Source organism: Cyphomyrmex costatus, unplaced genomic scaffold (genome assembly GCF_001594065.2).
Source record: "Cyphomyrmex costatus isolate MS0001 unplaced genomic scaffold, Ccosl1.0 scaffold120, whole genome shotgun sequence".
NCBI classification, from domain to species: domain Eukaryota; kingdom Metazoa; phylum Arthropoda; class Insecta; order Hymenoptera; family Formicidae; genus Cyphomyrmex; species Cyphomyrmex costatus.
This window is the reverse complement of record NW_017275174.1, coordinates 1,536,284-1,553,195: the sequence shown is the minus strand read 5'-3', so window position 1 is coordinate 1,553,195 and position 16,912 is coordinate 1,536,284. Positions and strand designations below refer to the sequence as shown.

Below are 16,912 nucleotides of genomic sequence, written 5' to 3'. Positions count from 1 at the left end.
TAAATAAAGAAGAAAGAAAGAAATAGGAATTAGGATGGAGAGGACAAGATTCGTCCATTCCTTCTATTAAGTTCTTTTTTCGGTAGTCTTTATATAACACAATCTTTGAAATATTTAAAAAAGAGAGATGTACAAGCGATAACCGTCACGAGAAACACGATAAATTCGTAAGGATAGGAAAACAATTTATTCGTCTAGATCTAGAATATGTACAGGCACCGGAACATGTTGATCGATCCGCTAGGTTTAGAAGGTCCCTATCCCTGGTGCTGGGGTTGATAATGATGAGGCTGGAAACCTGACGGATTGTACACTTGTTGCGTGGCATAAGGCTGAGTTCCCGGGTACGAAGATCCAGGGAATGCTCGCGAAGCGCCATAGTGTCCTAGATTGGAATTGTAGTTGGCGGGAGCGGGACCGGATGGAAATCCATAAGCTAAAATAATAATAGAAAACACGGTTTAAGAAAATACCCGTCAGTCAAGGAATAAAATGGACGCCCATATAAGTGTAGCAGTTACTTATTATAGAGCAAATCTGGGAGGGATAAAGAATACAACAAATTTAATAATTTTTTAAAAATAATTTCTTGTAAAATAAAAATATCGTTTAATGCTCTATTTATACTTTTTCATCAATTTATTTCTTATCTTAAATATAAAAAAAATTGTTTATTTCTTTTGCAGAATAAAAATATTTTTCAATGTTCTATTCGTGTCTCTTTTTCATTAACTTATTTTTATCTTATAAATAAAAAACGTCATATTCCTACGCTTATGTGAAACATCTTCAATCTCGACAATTGATCAAAATTTTACATCTTGTATTTAATGTTACATTGCCGCGAGCAGACTTCAAAGCATGTTTCCTATTTACGCCCTACGTCAACGATTTACGCCACGGCCCACGCGATAGTTCATCGGTTCCCTGTTCTGCTTCGCTCACCTTGACCCTGGTGCTCACTCGGATTCTCGCTCGCGTGTTTGTAAGCCCGGGCCTCCGCATCGGCGAGCTCGGCCAATCTGGTTGCTTTTAAGGCCGCTACTTCCGGCGTATCTAAGACTGTCCCGTCTTCGGCCAACGGTGCCGGTACAAAAGTGCCGGGCTTTCCTGGCAGCGTGTAGCTCTTCTGACCCACAAAGTTAGCCCGTGCATCGTATTGCTGGGGTTGCTGATAATTCACGTAGATGGGCGACGGCACATGGTTGGCAGTCTGATAGATCGGAGTGGGTTGCTGGTAACTGGCTTGTTTCAGATAAGGCACCGCGGTCGGCTGAGCAGCTGAGTAGCTGTATGCGGGCGATGAGATCTGCGGCTGATAACCCGATAAGCTTTGCTGGTTCTCATCTTGAGCTGCGCGGGCGGCGGCCCTCGCGAATTCAGCAAAATGCACGGCCTTGGCTTGCGCCACTTCCGGAGTGTCGATAACGTTGCCGTCTTCGCCAACTGGAGCGGACGGCGCGAAGTTCGGCGCAACTTGTTGATGAACCAAGGGATTTCCATATGGGGATGAACCGACGTATGCAGCTCTACAAGTCATCGCCGTGGCGAGCAGAAAAATCTAAAAACAAAAAGCAAATCGGAGCAATAAGATCTCAATTTGAAAAATATACATTTACGAAAAAATATTTTATTTTTTAGGTTCTTTATAGTGTGTTTTAAAATGTTTATTAACATATTATTAAACTAATTAAAGTTGATTTAATTAATGAATTAATTAAATTTATTGACTAAATTAAATTTGATTGATTTAATTTGTGATATTGTTATTTCGACTTCAATTTATGATTGAGTTCGATAATAATCGACGCACAGTTTAATATACCTAAAAAATATATTCAAAATTTACATATAAATTATTAGCAGCAAGATCTCGATCGTATTTGGCTCTTTCTTTACTTGTTTAATTTTTTTATATTTTTCTATTTTTTATCCTACATATTCAAGAAGTATTATTTTGCTTTTATTTCACTTTTTTTTAATGTAATATTTTACAGGCGACTCTTAATTCTCCTTACTTGCGTGGGGTGTCCAAAACAGTCCGGCCGCATAAATTTGCTAAATGAATGCTATCTTTCTATTAATCTTAATATCAATTTGTATTTAGTTGTAAATCAATAACAAAAAAAAATAATAATTGAGATTGGGGTGTCAAAAACAGCCCATTGATTACGTTGAAAAATATCATATAATGTAGGGTTAATTGTCTTTCAGGAGAAATTTGATACGAACGATGGACCATTAATCGTGACGAATTACCAATACATAATCGATACTTGATCCACCGCTTATCGGGTCATCTCGTTGCGCGATCTCGATCGGCATTTCTCGTTGGGCGGATTCTTTCGACCTACCCCAACCTTTCACTTTTCTTTGTCCCGGGATCACTCACCACGCTTCTCATGACGATCCAGGGGCGTTGTATCCTTCGTTGAACTCCTACACACCTTCTTCCTGATAAAAAGAGCGCTGCTGTTGTCTGTCAGTATTCGCTCTCAGGAGTGAGGGACTCGAGCCGGGCGTCGGTTCGCTGTTTTGTGTTCCTGGAGAACGGTCGGTTGGTACCATTTATAGTGGCATTCGTCTGTCCCCTCCCACGTGGATCCGATCGCCAGCGACCTGGGGGAAGCCAGAGGTGATCGGCTATAACCCGATGGCCCAGGAAGTTTGTCGGAAAGATCGGAAAAGGGAAGGTTATGCTTTTTCTCTCTTTCTCTCGCTGTCTGTCTTTCGTCAATTGCGACCTTGACATTTGAATGCAGTTTGTGCATTCCATGACCGGAAGCATATCAGTGAACTGAATGATACCTACATATATATATATATGGTATATATACTCAATTGCACCTTAGGGCCATTTCGATCAACTCCGATTAATTTTAATCGACGATTTGATCCAGAACTCCTTCTTAGAATTGACCAATCTGTTGTAAAGCAAAATGACAAATGCGATTGATCAATTCCAAAGGATCTAACTTTAATCGTCAATTAAAGTTAATCGGAGTTATGAAATAGCTCTAGGGCAATTTCAACTAAACTCCGATTAACTTAATCAGCACTATGTTATTGAATAAATACGAATAAAACTAAATATTAAATTAATCATTTTTGTTTAATGTGTATAAAAAAAAAAAAGATTAAAAACAGTGAATTATATATATTCTCTAAATCTTTTAGATAGAATCTTACTGTAAAGAGTGATAATTTACTCTAAAAGTTTTAGAGGATATATTAAAGATTTTGTTTGGATTTTACCAGTCAAATTAAGTTAATTGTTGATTCAATTAATAGAAGTTTGATCAAAGCTCTTAGTTCATCGACTTAATCATTATCGATTCTTACTTGTAGAACGGCAAATAAAAATTTGTTTACTTACTGAATTAAAAGCGAAAGGTATTTTGGTTACACCAATTGTTCCTTAAGATATTTGTTTCCTTTCTTAGAATTTTTCAGCAATTAGTAACGCGAGTTATTAATTGCCTGTCACCAAGCTGCGTAAATCAATCCGGCGTTCTTTTATTGAACAAAAGAGCATGTATTTTTACTCCCTCGTGATCCTGGTTAAATCGTGTCACCGATAGAAGGGATCTTGGTGCTGAGAAACAACAAAGGCGTGTATTGGCGCTAAACGACTCACCAGCCCTGAGCAAACGAAGGACTCGAAGTCGAAGGACGAACTGTATTAAGAATACATTCTCACAATACAAGGCACATTGCTTGTAATGTATTTATGATGTATACAGACTTTTGGAATCCATGTCGTAAATTTACTTAAAAGTGAATTTACTTATTATACGTCCTACTCTGTAACTAAAAATTAATTTCTTCAAACATATTTAGGATAAAGACTGCAAAGCAACTTACAATTGCTTTTAAAACGATTTTAATTACATTATTTTGTCAATCGTACTTTTTACTTTGGTATTCCCATATGAAAAGACAGTTTTCTTGTAGTATCTAAAATTATTTCTTTTATGCAATTCTCAAGGGATTGAGTTGCCATTGATATATATTTTTTCAAAAAGTTGTGATTAAATTCATATCTGTTTGAGAACATTTTCTTAAATACTAATAAATCGGAGAACAATCAATAATATACAATAATAGTAATTTTAATTGAAATATAAAGATATCCCAAGTGGTCAAAAAAAATTAGGTGATTACTCCCGGATTAACTAGTTTAACACATTGATGTAATCTTTTATGAAGAAATACTTATGATACTAAGAAAAAAATATATTAAATTTTAATGAATATTTATTTGAATAATGTCTATATTAACCTACGCATTTATAGGGGTACATACAGTATAAATGTTTATTCAATAAAAAAATATTTAAATCTCAAAATAATGGTCCTTTTGTACCAAATACAAATATATCTTCATATTTAGTAAATATTTAGTTGATACTATATTAAAAAAATAATTTATTAAAATTTTTGATATATATATTTTTTAAATAAATATATGTTAAACGTGCGAGTAAGGTGCTCACGCACATATCGTGTGAACACCTTTGACACTGTCGCGACGTGAACACCTTTGACAAGCCTACGCTGCAACATGCAGGCCGGCAAGCAAAGTGACGCGTTACTATCATCGTACGTGACCGCGCCTTTCCTCACCGTTGCTCTACTATCACATCTTATCTATCTTCATCGCTATTCGTTCGATCGGATCGATGAGTGATCTATCGACCACCCCTGAGTCGCTCGCTCACGAAGCGCTGCACGTCGACACGATACGAAAGCGACAGTAAACGATCGTTCAATGTCAACACCTCTGCCCTGTCCGGTGAGACGCATTCCAAACTGAATAGACTCGACGGCAAGTTGAGCTGAGATATAGGAACATTTTTGTTCCCTCAGAGATTGGGCAAATCTTCGTATCGCGTGATTCCGTGAAATGGCAAGAGATTATCACGAAACGTCACGGTAATCGCGTGTGTGTAATGTAACAATGTAATACGAGAAAGCGGGAGGCGCGGTTCTTGCTCTTTTTTTCCAACTATGCGCCCGCGACAAAACTCACCGATTGCAAACCCGCACGCTGGCCTCCTCGACGGCGACATTACGTTAGACCACTTAACGCCTAAAACCTCTGATGACCTAAAAAATCAACTGTGCGAGAAGCGACCGAAAATCATACGCAACAAGTCTCTTATTGTCATCGTATTGTCTCGGTTATTATGACATTATTATCGGCTGGATTACGTGTTCTTAGCAACATACAGAATTACAAGACACATTTGTTGATCATAAATACAAAATATTTTTACAAATTGACATCGTCTATATCTAATAAAAAATATATTTACAAAATTTATATACATTTCAAATCTAGACAGTTTTAAAAATTGAAACAATTTTATTGTAAAATTGTATACATATTTTATAACAATTTTGATATTTTGTTATTCTCCTTTGACTTTTGTTACTAAGCCAAATGCAAAATTGAAGAGTGCTTTGTATCTATTTACAGAATATTGAAAGTGTTAATTATTATCTATTTTAAGTATTATAAAAGCACTCAACGAGAGTGCTGCAAGAGTGCATTGTTTTAGTGTAATGCAAATGATTGTAATACAAAGGACAAAACTAAATTTGCTATTAAAAATATCTTTGTATATTACAACGATATCGTCATGCTTTTGAAGAATAAGTTTTACACATTTATATTTAATTTAATTTTTTAATTTATATTTAATTACTGTTTTAAATATTTATTTTTAATGATAGATACTTTTTTTTTAAATCCTAAATCATCGAACACATTGTAATGAAAATATTTGTAACAAAACATTTATCATTTTTTAATCGATCTCTTTACATTAGGCGTGCCTGTTAGAATGCATTCCCATTGTACTTATCGCTAGCTATATTGCATTCTAATAGGCGAACAATCAGATTGCTACGCAATCCTTTTAAACCTTATTTGGAGAACTTGAAATTGAAAAATATATTCTCTCCGTATAATTATAGCAATATTAAGTGTAAGAATATAAAAAAGAAATTAAGAATTGAATGATATTGACAATATTAAAATTGGTAATTATTGTCTTACAAGAACATCAACGCAAAACCGCTGATCTTAATTTACAACAGGAAGGTAATCGAAATAAATCAGCCAGTGGATTAAGGCACGTAGAAATGCAGGTTTATTTACATTTTATATATATGAGCCTGTATGTGTCAGTAAGCTTGATTCAACGATAGTAGTAACGAAGGAAAGGTGCACTACGGTCCAGGATGACGGCCGGTTGTTCGTAAATCGATTTCGTGAGCTTCTCGTTGAAGTGGTTGATGTGTGCCGCAGCATGTTCAGCCTTGGCGAGGGTCACTTCCGGTGTGTCGACAACGCGGCCGTCGAGTCCGATCGGCGCACCAGGGGTCAGTTTCGCCGCCACCGCAACCGGTTGCACCAGATGTGCGCTGTTCTCGACCAGGGCTACATTGGACGGTGCTACGTAAGTGAGCACGTCGGCGGACTTGACAGCTTCCGCAGCCAAATTAATCTTCTCGTTGATGTGAGCGGCCGCATGTTCGGCCTTCGCCAATGAGACTTCAGCGGTGTCGATCACTCGGCCATCCAGGCCAATTGGAGCACCGGGCACCAATTTGGTGAGAATCAGTGGAGAACTAGCGAAGGCGCAAGCCAAGATGGTGGATAGAACAGTCTGGAAAAAATTTGTATTGTGCAATGTATTTTTTAAATACATACTTATTTATTAAATACATATTTATTATCTTTCCGTTGAGGAACTAAAAAATCTATAACACATTTAGGTCGATGTTCATAGTCGATTCCTAAATTTACTATCGCCTAAATATAGTCTTAAAGTGTTATGAATCAATTAAAGTGCTGTATTAGGATCTTAAGACATTACTTAAGATAATCTTAAAATAAGAATGGACTATATGAATGTAATTCTTAGTGACGCTGTAAGCCTCATTTATTTATGTTAAATGCGAATTAAATTAATAAGAAACTAATTTAAAAAATCAAAATAACATAAAAAAGAAAGAATAATATGCATTTATATAAATTTAACACTTAAAAGAAATTGAATTGCTTGGATTAATTAAATTCAGAAATTTTGTATTCACTAATTTAGTTAATTCTAATTTATGCATTTTTTTTAATAAGTTGGATTAGATTGTACTTTAAATGTAACAGTAATAACATGAATATGTTTTAATAGTGGTTAAAAAAACTGTCATATAATTATCATGATCTCTGAGAGCAAGAAATATAGAATTTATATTAAAAAACAATAATAAGTTAGAAACAAAACCGTTATATAAATAAATCCACCAACAACAAGTAAGAATAAAGTGCCACTTATTCGTAAAACGAAAATTGAGAGAAATGCAATTCGTAAGTTGATTCGTTTTTGTCGTTTAGTTTAAAAAACGATCGATCGACAATGTAAAATAATAAAAAAAACCACAGTAACCTAAGTACGGTATTCCTTACAAAAGTTCTTTATTAATACTCACCAAAACCTGCATGTTGAATGAAATTATTCAGCTCCTTATAGCGCTGCCGATCAAGATCAGTACTCGCCAAGGTACTCGGCTAATATGTCGTGCACTACCCTGTACACGCGGCTTTATATACCCCGTGGGTAAAAGAGTGGCTTTGTGCCGAACCAGGCACCACCACCAGGATGTATCCATACCATCGCAACGTAAACACCAGTGTCCAATAAAAGCCGTCATGTATTTGACATTGACGCCCATTTTCATTCCCGTTCACATAATTATAAATCGTGTCGGCTTTATTGGCCCTCACGACGCCCGTCTAAATTGGTTCTCCTGACACGATTAATCAGAACTTAAAAAATAATCGATCGAGCGATTCATCGCGTTCGCCTTTTTTTTATCGTCGTAGCTGATTTTTTTCGCGTTTTATGCCCGTTTCTATTGATATAGTTTAATTTTAATCTCGATCTGACTAACTTTGACTTGAGCTTTATTATGAGCGTTATTAATGTTTGTATACTTATAAAAATGATGAAAATTAACTGAAGACACAAACAATTCGTTATGTATAGGAAGAGACCAGAAAATTATCATGTGTACTAAGAGTTAATAATTTTTATATACTTATAAAAATGACGAAAATTAATCTAAACACAAATGATACATCATATGTGAAAAAAATCGAAAATAAGAGTTAAGACTTGAAGATTTTTCAAGAGATACATACATATTTGAAGATGCAAGTTTCTCAACATCTACAATTATTAGATCAATTACTAGATAGTCGCAGAAATGTAATGAATAAATACGGATCAACAAATTTGTTGTCGTCGGAATAATTAAGGATCAAGTAATGTGACAGGCAGGTAGGCATTCTTATTTAATCGAGCAAAAACGACAATAAGCCCGTTCTAGAACCTGATTACGCGATCGATGCCAATCTTCGTCGCAGGCGTGACCTTCTAGATCACGGTCGATCTGGCGGAGAAATGAAAACGGGATCAGGTGTCTTCCTGGCCTCGTGAGAAATAAACGGAAAGAAAATCCCTCTCTGTTTCATCTCGTCGTTCACCATCGCGTCTCTCATCTTTTCTTATCCTATGTGAACTCTCGCTTTACAAACTTGGCTTTATCTTACCGAGCAAAACAGAAGTAGCCGACCATACGCAGCTTTTCAAATCGAGGTCTCTCCCTTCGTGTCCTTCCACGCAATTGTTCTATTACGTGATCTAGGAGGACTATAAAAGCGACCACACGACAATTGCGTCAGTACGAGTCATCGAGTGCATCCTGCAACGTTACTCTACTCGTTGTTTACGATTGCGTATGGGACCATTACTTCCGGTGTAACTGAGTAACACGAGAAATTACGCTATTAGCGATCGTATTGTTCGGTTTGATCAGCCTGGCCTCAGCCAAACTCACTTTCCTGTCTGTACCTTTGACATACGCGACACCCCTGGCTGCTCTAACATCCAATATGCAAGTTAGTATCAACGGCGGAGCGTTGGACGAGGTTGCGAGAACAGCCATCGAATCCTAATTGCTACGAGAACGACAATCGTTTCTTCGCGATAATGCGCTGCCGATGTTCAGCAGAGTCGTAGACACGCCGGAAGTCGCGGCCACGAAGGTGGCTCATGCTGCAGCACATGTCCACGAGAGAATTAACTTGGCGAACGAAATTGCGAGGTCCAGTGGTGGTGCACTGAATTCGTCTGACGTCGTTGATAAACACTCCGATTGCAAAATCCTGAACGCACCGAAAGTCGCAATCGCACCTGCCGTGAACGGTCGTGTAGTGCCATTGGTGTTTGGCAAGACGTCATCGCTACTCTGGTATCTGTTATGCCAGAAATACGCTGCGCGTAGGGATCAAAATTTGGCGAACGACATAAAATCCATCAATGCTTTGCCAGTCGCTGGAAGAGCGCTTGGAAGGATGCTAATGTTTATGGCAGATTAGTTTACTAATGTAAGGAAAGTTTTACTGCTTAAAGAAAAAATACAGCTTACATTAAGAAAAACTTCTATATGTTCAAGATGATAGAATATCCACATTTTTTTGGAGCATTGGCCTTACATACTTATTTTAATAAATCAATAAAAAAATTTTGCGTCCAGCTAAATTTAAAAAACGTTCTTTCCGTGTACTCGTGGATCTGTTGAAGACTATGCATTAAGGAATTCTTTTTGATAAAAAATAAAAATATATTCGATGGAACAGGAATAGAATAATATATGATCATCTGTTTTGCATGACAATTATTATTATTGTTATTACTCCAAACTTATATGTATTTTGTACTAGATACATAAAAATAAATAATACCCACGTATATACATCCACGTAAAGCAAATATATCGTAAAGGAATAAATTTGTTATTTTACATGAATATGAAACTTTATTTAATCCGCTCATATTTTACACGTTAAGCTATTCGACTCCTTTCGATAAAACGCAAATGCGAGACGGCAACAAAATTTTCCATATTTTACTAGTATCTATAAGATTTCGCACGACAGATCCTCGCATGAAGCAGAAAGATTTTGCACCCCTGGGGACAACGGCATCAGTAAGATGTCCTCGCCATCGAGAGGCGTTCCGTTGGATACACGATCGAGGTAATCGAGCGATAAATTAACGATAATCCGTGATATTCTTCTTGTCAAGATCCAAGCACAACAACCCCCTATACAATAACGCTCGCACGATGTTATATGCGACCTTGAAAATCGACGTATTAGGGCATAGACGGGCGGATCCCGGCCCGAAAAAAAGCATCGTCTGCTCTCTCAGGTGGAAAGTAAGCATCCGCGAAGCCGGATTCCGAAGATCGCGACCTCGAAGGAACCACTCGCGTGACCAGTTCTCGCCGCGGTGGTCCAAGATAGCGATTTCGCGAATTTCGTCGCGGCTCAGTGGGAAGAGGAAGAAGACGCAGGAGGGCAACATCACGATGCTACAGGGCGTGGTTGCATGCGGTCGCGTGCGTATATAAACGTGTCCTGGCGTCGAGGATGTACCGGTGCCGTCGATACGATCACCATGAAAAGCGTATTCGTAAGTGCTCGTTCGATTTCTCGCGTGGGAGGATCGCGATTCTAAGGTCGCGGTTTTCATAGTTCAGTCTTATTTCAAGATCGTCTTAAGTAATATCTTAAGATGCTAATACGGCCCTGTGATTGATTTATGACATCTTAAGACTGTTCCGAAAACGGTAGTTCTTAAATATAAGCACTACCACTAAGAAAAAAAGTCAGACTGCATTAATTGGAATTTCGATTAAAAATTAGAATTTTCTAATTGAATCTATTATAATTTTGAATTTCTTGAGATAAATAACCAGAATTCTGATTGATGTGATTAAAATCTTTTGATTCATTCATTTTTTAATCAGAAATTTTCTCAATATACCGAGTATGAATATCGGTTTTTCACGGGGAGCGCCAGAAGTGGAAACACGCTTTTAAGATACGGTTTGTTGCAAAAGGTCATGTTTATATTAAAAATCCTAAACCTTAGCTTTAAATCCTAGCTTTAAATACCTCTTAGTTCTTTAAAAATTAATAATAAGTATAACAATTTTTCAGTCATAATTAACCACTCGACAGAAAAATAGATTTTAGAAAAAAAGAAAAAAGTTCAGTATTACAATATTCCAGAACAAATGTCTTTTATATCTAAGCGGTATAAATATATTTCAGATTAATGCAATCCTGAGTGGTAGCCAATGCTGCTGTTTGTTTTAATGTGGAGATAATGGTAAAAATGCATTATTCTGATTAATATTTATATCACTTACTTCTTTAAATTCTAATTTTTAAGAGTGATTTTTTTTCTTTCTTGTTATCCTGCCAAGTGACTAATCTTGCAGAAAATTTTAATATTTTTCTGTTAATTATTAATTTTTGGAAAAAGGACTAAGAAATATCTGAAATTAGTGTTCGGATTTTTAAGATGGATACAAAGATCTTTTGTAACAAATAACATTTTACAAATAGGTTTTTACTTTTAATCCTCCTCTTGTTAAATTTATTGATTTAATTTCTAACCACTCCGGAGTTGATTCTTGATGGAGTTTAACTTCGCGTGAAGTTTATTTTTACAAAAGATTGTTTGGAGCAAATCGTTGGGAATTTACTCTCTCTCTTTATCTATAATCTTTAATTTTTTTATTAAAAAATTCTATTCTTTTTATCTAAAAAAGACAAATAAATTTCTATTTTTTATTTTACATAGCAGAATTATATTATTAAATTAAAAATTATTTTTGAAAAATATATATCTTTCAACACTTATATTTCACAAATAACTCTTTTGATATAACGGAAATTTGATTTAAGCTACTTCCAAAATAAATTGCTGATGCTTATCACAATATAATGTCATCCGGCAATACTAATCCGTAATCTTAAACATCTAATGTCTCTTACGTATCTACGACAGGTTTCACAAACTGTAAGACGAAATATGATGAAATATAAGTTAATCTCATTTTCAGCTTTATGTTGTCTACTGTTTGATGGCCACCGGCTTTGCTAAGCCGCCGGTGTACCTCAGTTATCAGGACAGCCTAGGCCAATACAGTTTCGGCTACAGCGCTCCAGGATCAGCCAGGTCGGAGGTCAGAACATCCAACGGTGCAACCAGAGGCACTTACAGCTACGTCGACGGAACCGGTGTCATCCAGACCGCACAATATTTCGCTGATGGCGAAAATGGATTCCAAGTAATCGCGACGAATCTTCCGCAGGCGCCGCTTCCAGTCCAGGACACACCGGAAGTGATGGCCGCGCGCACGGCGCATCTTCAGGCCTTGGAATTAGCGATCAAGAGGGACGAAGAGGCTCAGCATCATGAAGAGAATCGGGAGAATGTGCTCGAGAAGAAAATCGTGGGAGACCAAGGTAATGCAGGTCTCCCTAAGAAACTGGAACTGGGAGCTGCGATCACGAAAATTGCATTGAACGAAGGGGAGCAGAAAACGTTGGAGAACGTGAAGAATATCGAGCCGAAGGACAGCGACGAGACTCTGCAGGCGGTTGCTTCGAAAAGCGGCATTGACAAAGCAAGCGAGAAGAGCACGCAAAAGGTATGTCAATCATGAAATGCCAAAGACAATAGGCTTCTAAAGTGTAGGCTTCTACCTACTCTCTACAATTATATTGGAATTGTGACGTTCAAAGCAAAAAACGTAAAGAAAATTCTTGTAAAATATATTGAAATATAAATACTTTTTTTAATTAAACAATATTTTCCTTTGATAAAATACACTTGTAAAATGTACGAAAATTCTCTTTTTATTTTGAAATAATATAAAATAATTAAAAATCAATTTATTCCAGTTTCACAGCTGTTATATATAGTTTGTTTCGTTTCAAAGCATAATTTCAAATTTATGAGGCACGTTCTTTTCAGCTGAATGCATGTTTTTGTGCACAGTTTTATCTGTTCATGTTGAAGAAAAAAAGAAAAAAGAGAAACGGTGCAAATTCAGCTAAAAAACAGGTCTACTAATCATCAAAACACAAGAGATGATTTTTTAATACATTTTACAAATAAATTCTATCATAAATGTAAATGTTGTTTTATTAAAAAATATTTATATTTTAATGTATTTTGTAATAATATGTTTTATAATTTTCTTTACATATTTTCTGGTTTTAAGACAATCCAAGATGGCAATAAGTAAACAAGAATTTTTAAGGATAATTACGTGTATGTTTTAATAAAATGAAAAAATTATGATAAGATTACAGATTTTTTTATACATATTTGAAAGTAATATACAAGAAGTTTGGCGGCTATTTATAACTTTGATCAAAAATTATTTTAATAAGAAGTAGATATGTTTTTAAATAGTAATTATATAAAATAAAATAAAATAAAATTTCATATAAATTATATAATTATATTATTAAATATAAATATTATGTGTGTGAACTTTTAAATATATATATAACATTTATTTTTATATGGAAAGTATTTATATATATATTCAATTTTAATGAATTTATATATATTCACTTTGTGCAAAGATTATACACTTTTTTAAATACAATTTTAAACGACATTTTTAGTAGATTTTTCGGTCTTCGTAAAAATTTTGTAATATATTAAATTGGATGAAATGCCTGAGATGAGAGATATTTTAAATTATTCTGCTCCAAAATTCTCGCCTCATCGGCATTTTTTATGAAATAATCTACAGGAATTCGTTGGAAAAGTATCGCAAGAAATTATCGATGGCTCAAATATCCCAAAGATTCCATTAATTTACTCGCACGTGCCGATATCTCAGGTATCGGAACAACAGGCGATGCCGGTATTTCGGATCTCCTATGGAAACTATGAGCTCGAGCCTTCCGTCATATCGAAGTCATCGATCACTCAAGGTTATTATGATTGTAACTTACCTTACCGTTCACTCTCTCTTCTATTCTGTTTGTAAATATCAAATCGCCGTGAGCTATTTTAGTTAAATACTTTGAGCTTTCGTTCGATATAGTGCTCCACTACAATTTAATACAAATACACATCATCGCGTAGAAAACATACATATCTCGAAATTAGCATTTTTTCAAGAGCATTTTTTAAATCCTGAATTGAAACAATTTTAATTAGGACAGTCTTAATTAGGTAAAAACTTAAATTATTAAAACACTGATAATAAATTTAGCTGTTAATGAGTTTAAATTGCCAATCTTTCTGAATAACTTTCCATTGCATTGTAGAGTACCACTGACTTCAGTCTTTTTTGTGGCTAGTTTCACTATCATAAATATATCTTAATATATCCTAAACAATGTTCTTTTTTTATACAAATAATCATTGCTAGTTAAAACAAACTACAAATCTGTTCTTTAGCGATAAATTGGGAGAGATACAAATGCACCATTTTTTTCAGAAAAATATATTTTAGTTTTTAGAGTCTATTTACTTTCACTATCTCAAACGCTAATTTTTTACTTATATCACTTTTTTCAAAAACATGGTGCTATCTCTTAAAATTATTTTATTATTTAAATTCCTTTTTGTGATTGTTTTTAATAGCAAGGAAAGATTATAACTATGCTACGTTTTTATTCTCTTTCTATCAAAAAATTAAAATTATGATTTTATCAAGATTGCTCTTCCATTTATACTTTTTTCTGCCGTTCTTTCGAAGGTCGTCCCATTTCCGGGACCGAAGACCGTCTTAAGGTCACTCCTCTCCCTCTACGATTGCGACCGGTTCGCAAACTCGTTGATACCATGATACCGTAAATTGGTTTTTGCAACAAATCACACAGTGCAAATTGCAGTAATTTATAAAGGGTAGAGCTAGAAATGAGAGATCTTGCGTATATTAAAAATCTCGCCATTTTCTCTGTAGGCGCTTCCGGTGTAATCACGCCATCGGCAACGGCCTTGAAGAGCGCAATGATGATTTCGGCCAAGGGAGTAGAAATGCCGAAGAAAAAACAACTGTCGCAACATCCAACTATAAGTATGACCGAACAAATTCGCACCATCAATCCTTTATCGATCGCACCGCTCAACGTGATTCCGCTAAGTTCCACGCAGTCGAACATTATCAGATACGTACCGTCGCCGTCTCTCCACTACGTCACTTACAACGTTCTGTAAACATCTCAGAAATATACTGGAAAATGAACGATTCATAGAAGGCTAAAAGAGTGTGCTTCTATTAATCGGAATTCTGGTAGAAAATGGACAATCAGAATTTTCTAGTTGAATCTATTATAATTCTAATTGAGATAACTAGAATTGATATGTGATCAGAATTTTCTGAGTCGCTCATTTTCTATCAGAATCTGTTTTCATTGACTGGAATAAAAAGCTCGAACGAATTAAATTAGATTGGGGACTCCCTTCTTTTGCGTTTGTCAAGATATTTTTATTCTTCTTTACAAAATAATGCAGGATGCTGTCGGACAATACAACGGAGTAGTACACGTATACGATCGATACTAAGGATAAAGGATAATCAAAATCAGCATCGTCGTCGCCATCGCCGCCATCGTCATGGAGATTGGTATAGCATGAGAAGTAATGTTAAGTGTATAAATTAAATATATCAAATAGTAAGACGTAAAGGAAAAAATCTGGCGCAGCTCCTTACAGTTGAGTAATCTATAAGAGAGCCTAATTAAGAATCAATCAATGTAAAATGCCTAATAATATAATTATGTAACTACTACATATAACAGCCGTTGCACCTATACGATATGACAATCAAAACGGAGCGTACTTTCAACATTTCAATCATATTCAAGAGACATCAGACAGAACAATTTGAACACGAGAGGAAAATACCCATGTTAAAATTTTATTTAAACTTCATCTCAAATCATTGATTGAATTGTTCCTCATCTAAAATAAAAAATAGAGCTGGTAATTTGAAAAGGCAAACATTATTTGTAACGCAACGCAACGTTGCCTTGTTAGATGTTTTCATTTTCATAACTAGGTATGTCAAACTCGTATTAGACTAGAAATTAAGATTATATTGGAATGTGATTAATCAATGTTCACTAAATTTGAGATTGAAGAGAAAATTTTCTAGTTGAGAAAAATTTCTAGTTGACAATGGACGAACCAGAAGTTCTAATAATGTCAATCGGAAATCTGATTGTCTCAATCAGAATTATCCTGGATTCAATCAGAAAATTCGAATTTGTTAATCAATTGTCAAGCAACTCCAATTAATGCAACTAGATTTTTTCCAGTTTGGTTTTTCTTTTCTTTTTTTTTTAATTAAATTCCAATCAAATTCCAATCTTAATTTATAGCTTCATACGAGTATTAGACAACTTTTACGCTGGTCTACTTTAACTGGCCTGAAATTTATTTCTAATTCTCTTTGCGAAAAATTGCTACGGTTGTAACCACGAATTTTTTATGGACGATTTAAGCTCGAGGTGGATCGCGTTCTGTTGTATGACATATTATCACATCAGAACGAATCTCGACGTGTTGCAGTAGGCGTGTTGACAGTCGATTTATATATAGCTTCGTCCACTTGCCGCATTCTTAAGCCACATCTAAAACCGCCGATAGACGTAGATCGCAACGGTGATTCGAATAACGAAAGAATTGTCAATAATAGTGCTGCCCGATGCCGTTTAATCGGTAATAATTAACGTCAACAATAATAATGACACAATAAAGTTAATTACGACTTTTGTGTTCGAAGGAAAGTTATAACGACGTAATTGATAACTGTGCCTCTCCACGTCCCGCCGTTATCCATTTCTCTATACATAACATTCTCTTTTACATATATATTTATATATATATATATAAATCTAAATTTTATAATATGTATTTATAATGTTCATATTTATATATAACACACTTGTCCTAGACGTCAAACGTATTGACTTCGAAGCTCGGATGATCGATACCTTCCGATCCTC

General features: G+C 35.3%; 2 protein-coding genes across 2 annotated transcripts; one reads left to right on the top strand and one right to left on the bottom strand.

Annotated features, from left to right (window-relative positions):
• Positions 1-54: 54 nt before the first annotated feature.
• On the bottom strand, positions 55-7,576 carry LOC108778641 (uncharacterized). Its single transcript, XM_018545869.1, has 5 exons — positions 7,501-7,576; positions 6,209-6,677; positions 2,393-2,472; positions 946-1,561; positions 55-436 (listed from the first exon to the last, which is right to left on the bottom strand). The coding sequence occupies exons 1-5, from the start codon at positions 7,510-7,512 to the stop codon at positions 258-260; spliced, it is 1,356 nt and encodes a 451-aa protein (XP_018401371.1). The 5' UTR covers positions 7,513-7,576; the 3' UTR covers positions 55-257.
• Positions 7,577-10,526: 2,950 nt separating this feature from the next.
• LOC108778945 (uncharacterized) lies at positions 10,527-15,240 on the top strand. Its single transcript, XM_018546277.1, has 4 exons — positions 10,527-10,550; positions 11,992-12,582; positions 13,702-13,885; positions 14,866-15,240. The coding sequence occupies exons 1-4, from the start codon at positions 10,536-10,538 to the stop codon at positions 15,117-15,119; spliced, it is 1,044 nt and encodes a 347-aa protein (XP_018401779.1). The 5' UTR covers positions 10,527-10,535; the 3' UTR covers positions 15,120-15,240.
• The last annotated feature ends 1,672 nt before the right edge of the window (positions 15,241-16,912 follow it).

Bases quoted from the DNA above. Each gene is read 5' to 3' on its own strand.
- LOC108778641 (XM_018545869.1), bottom strand. The intron at 1,562-2,392 runs GTGAGTGATCCC...TTTTGTTTTTAG, and splicing joins GGATCGTCATGAGAAGCGTG to ATTTTTCTGCTCGCCACGGC. The intron at 437-945 runs GTGAGCGAAGCA...TTATTATTTTAG, and splicing joins GAGTGAGCACCAGGGTCAAG to CTTATGGATTTCCATCCGGT.
- LOC108778945 (XM_018546277.1), top strand. The intron at 12,583-13,701 runs GTATGTCAATCA...AATAATCTACAG, and splicing joins GCGAGAAGAGCACGCAAAAG to GAATTCGTTGGAAAAGTATC. The intron at 13,886-14,865 runs GTTATTATGATT...TTTTCTCTGTAG, and splicing joins GAAGTCATCGATCACTCAAG to GCGCTTCCGGTGTAATCACG.